Here is a 14,391-nt window from a genome sequence, read left to right as displayed (position 1 = left end):
TGAATTATTCTCTTTTGGATCGGACAAATTATATAAAAGGATCCTGATAAACATATGTACATGCTATATTAATAAAAATAGCAACACCACCGAAACTAATGACAAGATCTTTTAACTTTATTTCAATAGACATTTTTAAAAGATGCAATTTTTGGTTGGTAATAAATTAGGATAATCTTATTCCCATTTAAAACTGAGACTGTATGTCTAATCTGGCCGTTCAAACACTTTAACATTAAGAGCCAACAGCAAGATTTAAAAAAAATAATTTAAAAAAAATCCTAACATTTCACTGTGGGATCTAAAGCAGAGAAGAGCTTCTTAGCCATCACCTAACAACCAGTTCTTTTCCTGATCAACACCAAGGCTTCAGAAGTCAAAACAGAAATAACAGTTTCTAAGAAAAACAAAGTTTTTTAAATAAGAACTGGAGTAGATTAGGTGGAAAGGAGGCAACAGAAAGGTATTCTCTTTCAAACCTCTTGTAAAACGTTAAACTCCATATGTTTGTGGTGTTTATTAAGATCAGAAGTGAGCAAACAATGACACGTTTGCATTAATCTACTGATCTGTACAGACTAATCAAAAGCTGATCCTGGGAGCGTCAACATCCCCTAACTTAGGTCTCCAAGGGGGACCATCTGCTGTGTTTTGTGCATAAAGAAAACAGTTGCCTCAATTATGTCACTGTTGATGAGCATTACAGTTTGAAGCTTTGAGGTAAATCTAGTTTCAAATTCAAGCCTCCAGTAACAAACACACACAAAATAAAAACAAGTTTCTCTCTTTAAGAAGCAAATTTCTGAAGTTTATCCAAGGAGCGCTGATAATGCTGCAGGGTTTAGAAATTGAAGGCATCTCTCTTCATTTGAATTTTTTTCAGCAATTTTATTACCACGCCAATTTATGCTCTTAGCCAACTTAAATTAGCATTTATTTTTAATTCAATACTGACACTTAGGACTTTTATTTGCTTTCCTAGTCATATGTTTTAGCAAATTTTCAACATATATTTCTTGTTTTTTCTTTTTTTCCTTTATTTATTAAATTAGCAATTATTTATTTTAGCTATTCTCTATTCCTCAACATTACCTTGTTGATAAAAGGTCAGAAAATGGCTGACAAATTCACACATTATACCATGAGACATTTTAAACTTTTTTCCATCAGTTTTGAACTGTTCTGTCTTTGCCCGTTTATCCATCTTTAGCTCTTGACTTCATTCATGTTTTACCACAAATGAACACGACACTGCAAAACCTGCTACCACCCTACTGTACGCTCTTCACCTTTTTCACTCTTTTGAGAATTCCTCATCTGGATATTACTAATGGTTGACAAAAATGTGATATGTGAGGTGATTTTAATTTCCATTAAATTAGTAATAGTAGTAATAGTTACTTCAGCATGTTTAAATGTGCTCCTGGCTTTACAGTCCCAATGATTTAGTAAGCGAAACTATTATTTTGTAGCATAATAGGAGGTATGTCTGGTAAAATTTTCATAATATGGAAGGCACAGAAAAATGCCCGGAGATAATTTTGCCATTAAGTCAGATATTTTCCAGTATAATAGTCTTATAAGAGTGAAGCACAGTTAGTGTAATGAGTAAAGCGATGGGTGGCGAGAAGTTGTCAGGAGTATGATTGTAGTGGACTCCATCCTTAGTAGCTCATTAGAGAAAACCAGCAGCGGTATCAGAGTGACATCAGAGGGAACGCTGCCTGGCTAAATAATGGCTAAAGACTATATTGCTAAAATCGGTTTTCTATGACAGTATTACAAACAAGCATAATGTATTGTAATGATTACCACTATGTGTTTTCTTGCTTATCTCTTTTGGTAGAAGGTATCCTTTGCCAGGTGCTTATGTGTTTGGCTGTCCCGAACTTAATTATTGGCAACCTATTGCTGCCAATCGCTTAGTGTATTCTGTTTATTTTTTTATTTCCATGGAAAGTACCAATGATTCTGTGCAGCTGTTTCCTGTATGCAGTCACTGACAGAGTAATTGCTGTCATTTAATGTGTGCACTCTTTCTATAGAAAGTACTCCAGCCCCAGTAACACTGCTTCCGTCTTTAATGGAAACCAATAAAAGAGCTCATGGTGTGATTAACTTTGTGTACTTTTTTCTTTCCATGAAAAGAACTCCCAGTAATTTTGTGTTCAACAGGGTTTTGTTTTGTTTTTTTGCTGGATGAAGCCATTAACAGAGCTTTTGGTACCATTAGCTGTCTGTTCTCTGTGTTTCTGTCAATGGAAAATAGCCCTTGTCTAGTGATTCTGTGATGAACAATGCCTCTTTCTTGGACATAGGCACTTGAAAAGTTGTTGCGGTCATATACTCTCTTTTTCTCTCCTAAATAAAGTTACTCTTGGCCGAGTAATTCTATGTTTATCTATTCCTCTTTCTTAAATGAACCCACTGACATAACTATTGCAAATATTGACCACATATACTTTCTGTCTGTGGGTAGCTCTTCTACTTTCTGAATGAAGTCACTGACCAAGGTATTGTTGCCATTAATATTCTGCTTAGTACTTCTTTCCATAGAAGATACTCCTTGCCCAGTACTTCTGTTTCACAGTCCGTCTTGGAGAAAGCAACTATGTGAACTTTGGTTTTCTTTCTATGCAAAGTTCCTCTTCCTACAGAATACTTTTGCTAAAGGTCACTTTTTTTTAAGGTAGTTTTCTTTTCATGGATGCCACATGCCACTCCATGCAATTAGCTAGACTTCCTACCACAGTTGACTGTCTGCCATACATGGTCAACTGAATTTGATTGCATTGTATTAGATATAAGGTCAAATTGAACTGCGTGTAACTGGATCTAAATCTGACCATATTATTCTATTAGATTAAATTGGACTGATTTGAACTAAGCTGTATTTGTTGTGAATATGTATAAATAAACTGAACAAAATTAAAATTAAATTCACTTTAGCAGAAAGGTTTTTACCAACATAGAGTATGTCCCTTTTATTCATAAAAAGGAGTATGTTTTCTCCACTCAGCCTTCATTAACCCATCCCCCACATCCTAACCCCAAAATTCTTGCTCCAATATTTCACAGACAACTTCTTTCACCAGCCATCAGCAAGTGTGAGTATCTTAACATCAGCCCAGATGGAATTGGGGTATATTAGTCTCAGGAACAGAACGTGAACTGAGGGCTAATATACCAAACCCTGCATCAGCAAAAAAAACTAACAAACAGGAAAACCCATTTTGAGTAAATTATGTTCCCTTAAAAACCTAACATAACTCGAATGAAATCTGATTTACTACTGTTTATTTAGAAATCTGACCTTTTCCAACTTAAAGACCAGCTATTTTGTGCCAGAAGTCAGCATCAAAACAAATTCATGTTCACAGCCAGAGTGCTAAGTAGGCCACAGCATGGTATGTGACCCACAAGATGGTTCAATGGCCCATTTTTGTTCCCTAACCATCTGATACTCAGCCCGCTGAGGTGGAAACCTACCCGGCTCAAACGGAGAGAACTAAAGCCTTTGATATCAGTAACAAGGTGGAGCTTTTTGTTTGCTCCAAGAAAAGATGCATCCGAGACAAAAAAAAAAAGAATATGATAGGTTTCAGTTGTGAAAGAGAAGACTAGATAATTGCCTGTTTTGTGAACCATGCAGCAATCTTTACTAACCACAGCAGATAAGAGATTAAAATAAGGAACTACTCTTATGCCTTTTGTATCTTTAAAAACTTAAGTAATAAGTTCAAACAAAACTCTTTTGAGATGGTGTTGATATTTTACAGCAGGTAGGTATGACAAATAAACCTGTTATATTGAATTCTACTAAGATTTTTTTTGTTTTAGTGTAAGAAAACTCCTTAGAAAACAGCTTTTTTAAAATCTTTCTACCTTGAATCAAACTACGATCTGTGGAAAATATGCTCCACTGACTCCTCCTGCGGAAAAACCCACTGAGATTGTAATCTTGAGATAGAGGACATAATGTGTGTTAAATTGAGCATGAATAAAGCATTCTGTTAGCAGTGTTCTTTTGCGACCCTCTCTTGAGCAACATATTCAGCTTGTTTCGGTCCATCATCCCTGAGTTTTTTAATCCACCGCCACCATAACTCATCTGCATCATAACAGCCCCTCTGTGTCCTCTTAAAGCCGACTTACTGAAAGAGTAAACGTACGCATGTCTTGCTCTTGCTCTGAATTATTGCGCTGATTCACATGGAAACATTTCATGGTTAAACTAATTTCGGGGCTCCATAAAAATCCGTCTTCTTTTGGAAGAGATTGTTTGTTCTGCATTACATGGTATCAGCCACATCCATAGTAAAGCAGCCTTAAAATAAATTGCTTGTTGCAGTCATATAATCTCACTTCAGTGGTAGAAAAATGTAACTTGTTAAGAATTAACAGTGTTTTACCAAACAAACTTTGGCACAGTTATAGGTATGCATTCCTTTAAATAAATTAACTTCAAGCAGTAGCTTAGTAAATAACTCACTTTTTTGACTGGTTTAGGATGTATTCACACCAGCCCTGATCGGTCTGCTTTCATTGAACTCTAGTTTGTTTGCCTTGAAAGTCAGTTTTTTTTTTAGACAGATGCATTTGTAAGAGACAGATTTTTTTAGACAGATGCATTTGTAACCTCTTAGTGTGTAAGAGGTTAAACTCTGATGAAGACCAAAAAAAAAAAGAGAAAAAACAAAAACCTAACTCTGGTCCGCCTAATAGCCCAGGTCTCGGTTTGGTTGAAGTTGTTATGTTTATTATGTGTTTGAATGTTTATGTGAATGCAAGTGGAAAGGAGATCACTCCAAAAACAGGAAGTAAGCTATAGCCCAGGGCATTCTGGGTAAATACAACCAAAACAAACGCGTGAGTGGGACAAATTGGTCAAAGAAAAAGGAGAAATCCAAATCTGATACTACTCCCTTTTTGTTTACATTTTGTGAAGAAGGTAGTTGTGCTCAGTGTCTTCTTTAGAGGTTTTCGTGTCGCTTCCTTCAGTGACTCTTGGTGGGCCTGTGTTTATCTTCCCATCACTCAAAGTGAGCATGATTTAAGAGGTCAGAAATCTCCTAAGCTCTGTTAGAGAACCGCTGCAGGGAATTGCATCGAGTTCACCAAGTTCTCATAACTTAGAGAACATTAAATAGTAGCAGCTTCATCCTATTGTTTGACAGAGATGTCAAACAACGGGTCTTTTTCTGTCCCACCGTGACAAAAGTAAACATGGATTTTTTCCCCAACAGAAATATCTTTTCTTAACATAATCCATTAACTAAACCGATTTCAACCTTTGAATGTGAACAAGAAAACATTTTGACACCAGGCTCTTGAGATACCTTTCCTAAATCTGATTTGCCTCATTGCAGAATGGTATGGTACTTTCAAAGCCTGGTGTCGGTGAACTGCTTACAAAGAGAGATGTGACAGAACCTGTTTAAAGACTGGATGGTTGAACGATTACAGAGATGTTTCCGATCGAGAAGAACAACATCTCAGTGTTCTGATCCAAACCACATTATGTATTGCAAATGACAACCTTTAAATAGGATTCAACTGTTAGAATTTGAATAGGTTTTCAGCACAGCATGCCACGGGAAAGACCATCCACCATGGACAAGGAGAAGTACTTTTCTCCACCCAGCTATGCTGCAAAAGACTTAGAAGGACTTGTTCTTTCTTAACTGTCCCATTAGTACAGATTACCAGCTTCATAGTCAAGCTCCCAAGACCTAATCAGCAGCACTGCTGGACTCAGAACAGCTTTCTCAATACGATCTGAGAGCGCCCTTCTATATTCGCCACAGGAATGTTGGGTGAAACTGTGCAACCTGTTAATGATTTCCAGAGATGAGACTGGTGCACATATGTGTTTTTTCTCACTTCATCATCAAATCCAGACACCAAAACCTCCATCCAAAGCTTTTTTGTTTTGAATAACTGAATACACAAATCTTCAAAAAGAAGCCAAATTGTTTTATCCGATTACTTTTTTTTTTAACAGTAAAAATCTCTGTAGTTTCTAGCATACAAGAATTTGCCTTTTTAAGTCCCAACCCACATTTACACGTCCCACTGTTGTCAATAGAAAATCCAAAATTACTTGTGCATAAAGTGTAATTTTAACTTTGCACACAAATCTATGTGTGATGCTTTTATTTTTGAAAGCTACTGCAGTGGTTTAACACTTGTTGGTTAATGTTATGAATCCACACACTGCATGCTGAAGATATTCAGACAGATGGATCAAGGCTCACTGCAGTAAATAGCCACACCTGACACATATAGTTGTCCCCTTGACACTAAATAACAATAGTTGAAAGCAATACAATACAATGGAATTTCTGAGTATGATATAGCTAATGTGTTAATTATTTTTATTTATTCTTAAGTGATTACATCTTGAATTAAGATAATCAGACAAAACATGAAATGTAAAAGAGGAACCAGCACTACTTTAACTTTTATAGTTTTGTTTCTAAAAGTCACTTCCATTTACAGCATGGTCATTTTAGATGCCACTATGTTTCATTAGTCAGTTGTAATCATTACTCTAGCCAGCAGCTAAGAAAATTATGTTGATTTTAATCTCAAATGTATTTTTAAAATAACTGAGGTGAACTGATGATTCTGTCTTTAACAACAATTATGGCTATAAATGTGACCTTTTAGAAAAAAAAAATCGAACATCTCTGCACTACAAGCTGTAGCATTAAGAAAATGTTACACAAAGACGAGTAAAAATACTTTTATCAGGAGCTATTTTCAGCAGCGGATTACTTTGTTGGCTGGAGTAATCAGGACAACTACTTAAAATAAATTACAATGCAACAATTAATCTCAAAACGGCAGCAAATTACCCACCCTGTTTGTTTTATGTTTATCCATTCAGGTAAAATAATTCAATATTTTTTCATTTAAAGTATTACCAGTCTAAAGAAAGCACTCATTCGCATTTAGAAACTAATTTGGATTTGACTTTCCTTAATCCATGCAACTAGCTTAAACCATTGTGTCTAAATTTGGATCGCAGTGAGGAGACGGTAAATCCCTTTAAGTCCTGAAACAGTGAATGAAAATATTGGCTTCTTCTAACTATAAAATAAACAATCTTTTTTTCTCTTCTGCACCTGTCTCTTTCCATCTGATGCCTAAGAAAACAAAACATGTTATAGTTGACGTCTCACACAACTGCGTAGTAAAAACTAAGCCATCATGCTATTTCAAGTTTCCCAAAGAGTGCCAGGACAACACAGTTCAAAACCAAGACCGACAGGAAGATTAGAAAGCACCGAACGGACAGGAAAACTGACATTACACTAAAAGGATCCCTTCATCCATGCATGCAACTTTCAGTTGCCATGCCAACCTGTTACCAGTCTGCTGCAGCCAAGATGAAAATGGAAACACTGCAGTAATGGAAAGTCTGATTCCTGTATTAGTGCTGCCATAAAAAAACAAAAAAAAGAAGAAAAACTGGGCAAATTAGCAGAACAGCAACTCACCGAGACGTCAAAAACCTCTTCCGTGTCATCCAACATACGGACCGTGACAGTGACATGTCGCCCAGAGGGCATGGCCGGGGGCTTGTGGCCTGGGTCCAATGTACTGATGCCAAGAGTCTCAGGGGCTCCAAGACGCTGACCTGCTCCAGAAGACAGGTTCTCTGGTTCTGGCTCTGCCATGGTGCTCTGGGATGTTCACTGCAAAAACTGCATCGAAGCAAAGATACAGAGGCAATCAGCTGGCATTTGAACCATGTGTTGTTCACAGCATTAATAGTGTGGGTTCTAATTAAAATAAGGAATCATTACCATCCTCAGAAAAGGCGTCCCTGGTATATGCTATATTTGCGCTCAGCACTAATGGCTCATAATTGTTGCCTGTGGGAGTCTCATTTACAGCATGAGAAAAAAAAAGATTCTAGTATGTTCTTAATTTAGAAGCATAGATCACTCTTAATGTAATATGACAAATGAACCACAGAGCTAAAGGGTAAAATCACAGAGTCAGTTCAACAACAAAATTGATTCAGAAAAATCATACAAGCAAGGCACGGCAAAAAAAAAAAAAAAAACAGTCACATGAGTTTTATCAGGTCTCAAGGGCAACATGTCAGAGATGTAAATATGCAGCTGGTGATGCGAACTGAGAGTGTGGGGAATGAAGAGTAATCTGAGAGCAGAGATTGAAACTGTGAATGAGAAACACCCTGCTTGAGAAAATTGAGAAATTCAAAGGTAGCCGTGCAAAACAAATAAATATTCTCTTGTTTAGAAATAGAATAAAAGAGTTTTAAAATTATTCAAATCCATCAATATATAGACCAATTCCAGAGAAGATATAAAAATAGCTTTTGGAGGTTTTCTGTGAATGTCCTCCACGTAAAATGGGATTAAGCAAACGTCTTCTCTTCCAATTTCAAGTAAGAAGGACATTAGCCTCATCACCAAATGATCATGAATTGACTTTAGAAATGGGTTGACACATGACATCAAACTATCCAACTGTATAGCCACAGGCAGAGCCACACAAGGCCCAGAGCCATACAAAGATCTGGCATTCCAACAAACTGAGATCATTCTGAGACCTTACCAAGTGGAAATAATGAAGCACCACAGATAGTGGGCAGCTGTTCAGGCACCACGGAGGTGAGTGACCGCTGCCAAGTAACGGCTAAAGACTGAATCAGGCATTTCAAATGGAGAAGATTATGTAATAAGAGTATGTGGACTAATCAAGCCATGAGGATATTGCTGGATAGATACTAAATTCTGTCCAGGTATGGATAGCTTCACTATGATATGTAGCGGATTTGCTTTCAAGCAGACCATAACTTCATTCAATTTAAACCATGTAAATATAGAAAAAAAAGACAAAAACAAAATGTTTTCACATGTTCTCATTGTATGTCTTGTGTGTTGTCACCAAAGCAGTGCATTCTTAATGGGTGGGTTGATTTGATCTAGAATAAACAAACGTATATCCCTGACCATGACGTGTTGTCTTACCGACAACATGCTACATCTAAAATGAGATTGAAGAATTTTACAAAAACACCTCTGCAGTAGCTTTAAAGAGCCATCAAATGCTGGGTTAGAAGTGGTTAAAATAAAAATAACTCTCATAAATGAATCCAGGGTATTTAAGTCGTGGTCAAAGTTAAAACAAAATTCCCTAAGGTCCTGTCAGGCATGTTTAGTTTTTTTTTTTTTTCATGAAATTTCCATGCAATTAATACGTTTTTCATTCTACATGCATTTCAAGCCATCTGCATTTCTTGCGTTTTATAGAGAGCTAAATTAAGCATCTATTTATTACTGATACAATGTGTTGTTTTATGCAACAGCGGATCTCAAAACTGTAAACATGTAAAAAACTGGATGTAAAAGAATTAGACTATGTCATTTATTTTGTCTGAAGACATTTTTAGTCAATGCAGATGGTACACTTGGACTCAACCATGTTTTCTAGCAGCCAGTTAACTGTTTGGGTCAAAACGGACTGATATTTGGAACTGAATCATTCATATTGACATTCATCATGCAGAAACACTCCTAAGGCAGAGAGCATGACGCTGCCTCCACCATGTTTCATTGTGGATGTAGTATTACCTTGATGGTGTAAAGGGCTGTTGATGACAAACATATTTTGGGATTGTGATCCATAATTTCAAGGCTGGTTTCATTAGAGTATAACAAGATTTTGGGAGAGTTGATCCAAATTAAAATGTGAGCCCCTTTGCAGTATTGCTTTTTAAGTAGTGATCTCACTATTTTCCTGCATTTTCAATAAGATTTTTTGAATATGACTTTACTTAAGAAATTCAAAGTTGAGAGTTATTGAGGTTTTGTGTTTTTTTTATTTTTATTTATTTACAACAAATGTTGCATCATTTGCACCTGTTGTGTTCAGTCACCACAGAGGAGCGTGAGCAAACATTACTGTTTTCAAGTGAAAAGGCAGACAGACCACAAGGAGCTATACCTAACACTGTCACTGTGGATGTAATTTGTGAAAAGAAACGCACCTTAATTCAAATCTGCTAATTTATTACATCTGACCCTTAACCGACCAAGGCAAGAGCCAGAAATCAAGCTCTTGCCTTGATTTCTGGCAATCGTTTTGAGTTTTGCCTCTAAATTCCCGGCTTCTGTGACCTGCACATGGCTTGAAACCAGAAACCCTTCACACAAAGCAGTAGTGAAACGGAGGCGAGGGAAAGAGTAGACAGTGATTATTTCAACCAACACATGCCCTCCCTCACAGAGAGTATCATGAATCAACTGGTCAGGAGTTCTGCGTGTTCAATCCGAGTGCCTAACTCAAGTCCAAACAAAAACACAGAACAGGCACCAATTGTGCAGCTGGCACTAAAACACAAGTCACTCAGTGTACAATATCAGACGCACGTTTACAGACGGGGTTAACCTCGCTGCCTTTGAACAAGTTTGCTTGAAATTCCCCACATATGTGCAATGTGGAGCTGGGTTTTATAACAGTGGCTCCTCTGTGTGCAAGGGGCCCCTCCAGTGCACAGCTGGAAACCTTTAGTGACAGCTGAATGGCCAGAGGCTGCAGCCCGATACAACCAGTTGTCCACCTGAAAGAAGCTGCATAACAAAACAACCAAAAAGGGGTCAATTTCCTCTTGTGCTCTGCAACAGATCCTGATATGTGGGTGTGGCTGGATTTGCCGAAGTTCCAAATGTTAGAGGGTAGTGTATGGTGATTAAGAGGAAGGATTGCAAGCCGACTGGAAACATGCACGATGCACTTCTTGTGAAAATGATTGCCTCTCCTGACTCACCTCTCACAGTCTTGACACCCTGACAGTAATGTGGGTTAACAGAGCAGAGGCTGCGGTAATCCTCATGGAATTATCACTAGCTACAGCACATGTGACATTAATACACTGCCTGGACTCACCTGGACACGCACTGTGGAAACTAAGCTGGCAGATCACATTTGCACACTTCCTGGTGAGGTATTGATCATTTAAATGTCACGGTGATCCACGAATCAAATTACGGAGAGGAAACCTGACCGATTGCTGCTGCGTCTGATGAGGAAAATTCGTGCAATGCCATCCACACTGCAGGACAGAGAGGACAGGACCCAAAATCCACTGGATCACGAAAAGACACGGGAAAGATACTCCCAAGACTTAACCCGAATCTCATCAAACAAGTTCAATCACTTCCCTAAAACAGAGCAACACTGACTGAGGACTTGCGCTGCACGGTTCTTACCCCTTCTTCTCTTTTCTGGTTATGCGGGCTTGACCAAGCTAAACTATTTCCCGCAGCTGAAATGAAGATATTAGATCCACGTCCGGGCGCACGGAGAGAAAATGTGAATCCCAAGGGAGTTTTTAAACGCGGTTAGCTCCGCAGCCGAGGCTCTCTGCGGTCGCCATGACGGCCGTCTGAGCGAGTGAGCCGCGGAGAGAGACGGGATTTCACCAAAGCGACCTGCGAGCAGATCTTCTCCCGTTGGTTCTTGCTCAGACAATGAAGGAGGTGCTGCACCTCCACCTTCTGACACGAACCAGGAACTCTGGGGAGGAGCAACAGCACCATCTAGTGGCCTGTGCAGCAGCAACGCACCTTTTGGCAAACTCGTTTGGAGCTCATGTTAAAATGGTTCATTTTTACACTATGCAGTATAAGACGGGGCACAAAATGAGGAGTTAATATAAAAGTAATATAGAGTAAGTGAAATAAATTAAACAAACATTTTTTTCATGAGAAATAAAAAAAATAAATATTAAATGTCACTTTTAGAATGATGGGAACACTAAACTTGTGAGTGTCCATGTTAATGTATCCCAGTGTAAACCCACGGATCTTGCTTTTTGAGAAAGTAGGAACACAGACATGTAAGGGCAAAACATCAAGGAACCATTTGCATAACTTAGTGAGGTCCTACCTTTTGTTGGCTGCTCTTTTATGAGCTTGTTGTCCTGTCTGTAGTTTTTTTTTATGTCTTAGGAAGTTTGTATCTTTTATTTTTTCGTTTGAGGGGATTTTCGGTTGTTCCTTTGTTGTCCTTGTTCTTGTTTTGCATTTCTTGTAGAATCTCTCGTTTTTCCTGTTTTTGTAATTACATTGCCTCTTCTTGCTGGAGTTTACTTTTCTTTATCAACATTTCAATCAGTGGGCCAGGTCCTGTTGCCCCGGGCTTGCAGCCAATGGTATCATACAAGGATTTTAAAAAGTCTTCCGTGACTGGATCCACCCATTACCGCAACTTCTCTCTGATATTGATAGTAAGCCAGTAAGTGGGGAGATACTGATTTCATAGTGCCTGTGACTGTATTATGTAATTACTGCTCAGTGTTTACCGCTGCTTTCATTTTTTATGGAGAGTGGGAGGTCTTTTTTGGCTCACATTTCATAACTGTGCTCAGGGACATGGAATGGTAAACTCTTTTTTGTATGTCTGTCACCCGCCTTCTCACTGGCAGAAAAAGCATCACCTACACATTCAGTTGTGTGAGACAGAAGGAGGAGAAATCTCAGTTGATGTCTTGGCAGCTTCACAGGCCCTCTGGAGGTTTTTTCTTGGAAGTGAAGCAATGATGAACATAAAAGTGTGAAAATGAATGGGGTGAGGAAAACAGATGATGCTGGCTTGGGTTACTTATGTAAGCAGTCAAGATCTCTGGCCATGTCCTCACTGATCTCCTATTCACTTATATAGTCAAAAAATCCATTTAATAAACCACCGATCAAGAGGGAAAGGAACAGGAATTTACTTGGAGAACATTTGTTTTCCGTGGTTGACAAGATGAATTTCTGTGAAAATGCATTAAAATGATTTTCAGAAATATTAACAATTCTTTGATTTTTTAAGAAGTTTAAGCATATTGGTGTTTTCACTAGTTACTATTGTCTGTTGTGGTGAAGAAAGAGCTCAGACAAAAATCAAGGCTCTTAGTTGAGCTTACTTTCCTGTGTTTGACCCATCACTATTGTTATACAATATGGACCATGACCAAAAGAAGAAGAACATGGATACAACTGGCTGAAATTAGCTTCCTAAATAGGGTGGCCAGCCTCTGTTTTAGATGTGAGGGGCTCCATCACCTGTCTCAAAATCTCAGTGTCTCAAAATCTCAGCCACAACTGAAGGGTGTCATTATGCAGATGAATGTTTGGGTCAACATATTTAACATATTAAGGTTAAATATGTAATGTTTTTATGAAACTATCCCTACCTCAAGACTCTTTACCGTAAATGGTCTGAGTATATAAAATTTTTAAACCACTACCACCATAAATGTTTCGCCTTCGACATAAAAGGCCAAAAGTTGTGCCCTTGCAGTAACGGGTTGCGGGGGGCATTTTTCTGTTATAATTTTACATGAAGTAGCTAACAAGTATGCCATTGTGATCTCATATATTAAAACAAGAAAGGGCACCTGTCTGAAGTCATGACTACCAAACAGCAGGGCCAGCTGTTTCAAAAATAAGTCATATTTATTTCTGTCTAGTTAATTATATACAGTCTTTCCTAAGACTAAATAACTAAATAAATCTTGCAAATAGGTCGAGTTTTCAGGTCTACTCTTGAATGTCTGCTGTTCCCCACTGTTAGCAAAGTTGAATGAAAAAAAAAAAAAAAAAACTTCTTCTGTGGAGAAATGTGTATTTGACCCAGGTCTTGACATACTGAAGACCATCCATTTAAGGATTAGCACAAGAACAGTTTTCCAGTTTTTTTTCTTCCTTTGGTTGCTAGGTAGCAAGCGCATCACTGGCAGCAGCACACATCAGTTCCATTCCGTGCCTTTGATGCTTATGATGCAATAGTTTCTCTGTATGTGCAAAATTCCACGAAGTGAACCACTAGTTGGAGGAGAGTTTAGTGAGTGGAGAGAAGTACAGCGATTTTAAGACAGTAAAGTCAAGTTTTCTGACTGGAGTTAATTGGAAAAAGAAGCTTTCAGAGTCACCATGGCAGAAAATAGAGAATTTGACCTTGAAAATGAAGTTTTTAACCGCGAGGAGTTTAGAGCCAGCATGTTTAATTTTCTTCAGGCGCTAACCAATGATGAGATGGCATGTTTGAGTTCAGGGAATGTCCATGAGCAAACAAAACACAGGATTATGGAGTTGGTGCAAGGACATGTTACCCCTGTAATTGATCAAATTTTAAAAAAATTGGCACAGAAAGACAGTCGGACACTAGTAAGCCCTGAAGTTGTCAACCAGTTTATGTACAATGAGGTGTCGAAGAATATACTAGATTCTATGGCCACAAATCCTCAAATTGCTGAAAAGGTAAAGGAAAAGGGCTTTACTGAAAGAATGAGTGGGTTTCTAGCACGGTGTTTTGGAGTGACACAACCAACATCAGTGGTTGTCCAAGAAGTATCTCAGCATA

General features: G+C 38.1%; 1 protein-coding gene across 6 annotated transcripts in view; it reads right to left on the bottom strand.

Annotated features, from left to right (window-relative positions):
- Positions 1–11,563, bottom strand: part of LOC103461720 (FERM, ARHGEF and pleckstrin domain-containing protein 1) — a 58,893-nt gene extending 47,330 nt beyond the window's left edge. Inside the window, exons 1-3 of one of the 6 annotated variants that reach the window (XM_081603599.1) lie at positions 11,253–11,550; positions 10,930–11,095; positions 7,506–7,712 (exon numbers count right to left, since the gene is read on the bottom strand). In XM_081603599.1, the coding sequence (XP_081459725.1) occupies positions 7,506–7,685 (180 nt within the window). In that variant the 5' untranslated portion in view covers positions 7,686–7,712; positions 10,930–11,095; positions 11,253–11,550. Of the gene's footprint in view, positions 1–7,505; positions 7,713–10,929; positions 11,096–11,252 lie in introns of all 6 variants that reach the window. The other 5 variants (XM_081603622.1, XM_081603608.1, XM_081603617.1 and 2 more) reach the window with 5 other exon arrangements.
- Between the last annotated feature and the right edge of the window lie 2,828 nt (positions 11,564–14,391).

The sequence above is a fragment of the Poecilia reticulata genome, chromosome 2 (genome assembly GCF_904066995.2).
Source record: "Poecilia reticulata chromosome 2, P_reticulata-male-v2, whole genome shotgun sequence".
Lineage (NCBI taxonomy): Eukaryota > Metazoa > Chordata > Actinopteri > Cyprinodontiformes > Poeciliidae > Poecilia > Poecilia reticulata.
The sequence above is the reverse complement of the archived record's forward strand: the minus strand, read 5'-3'. Positions and strand labels throughout refer to the sequence as shown.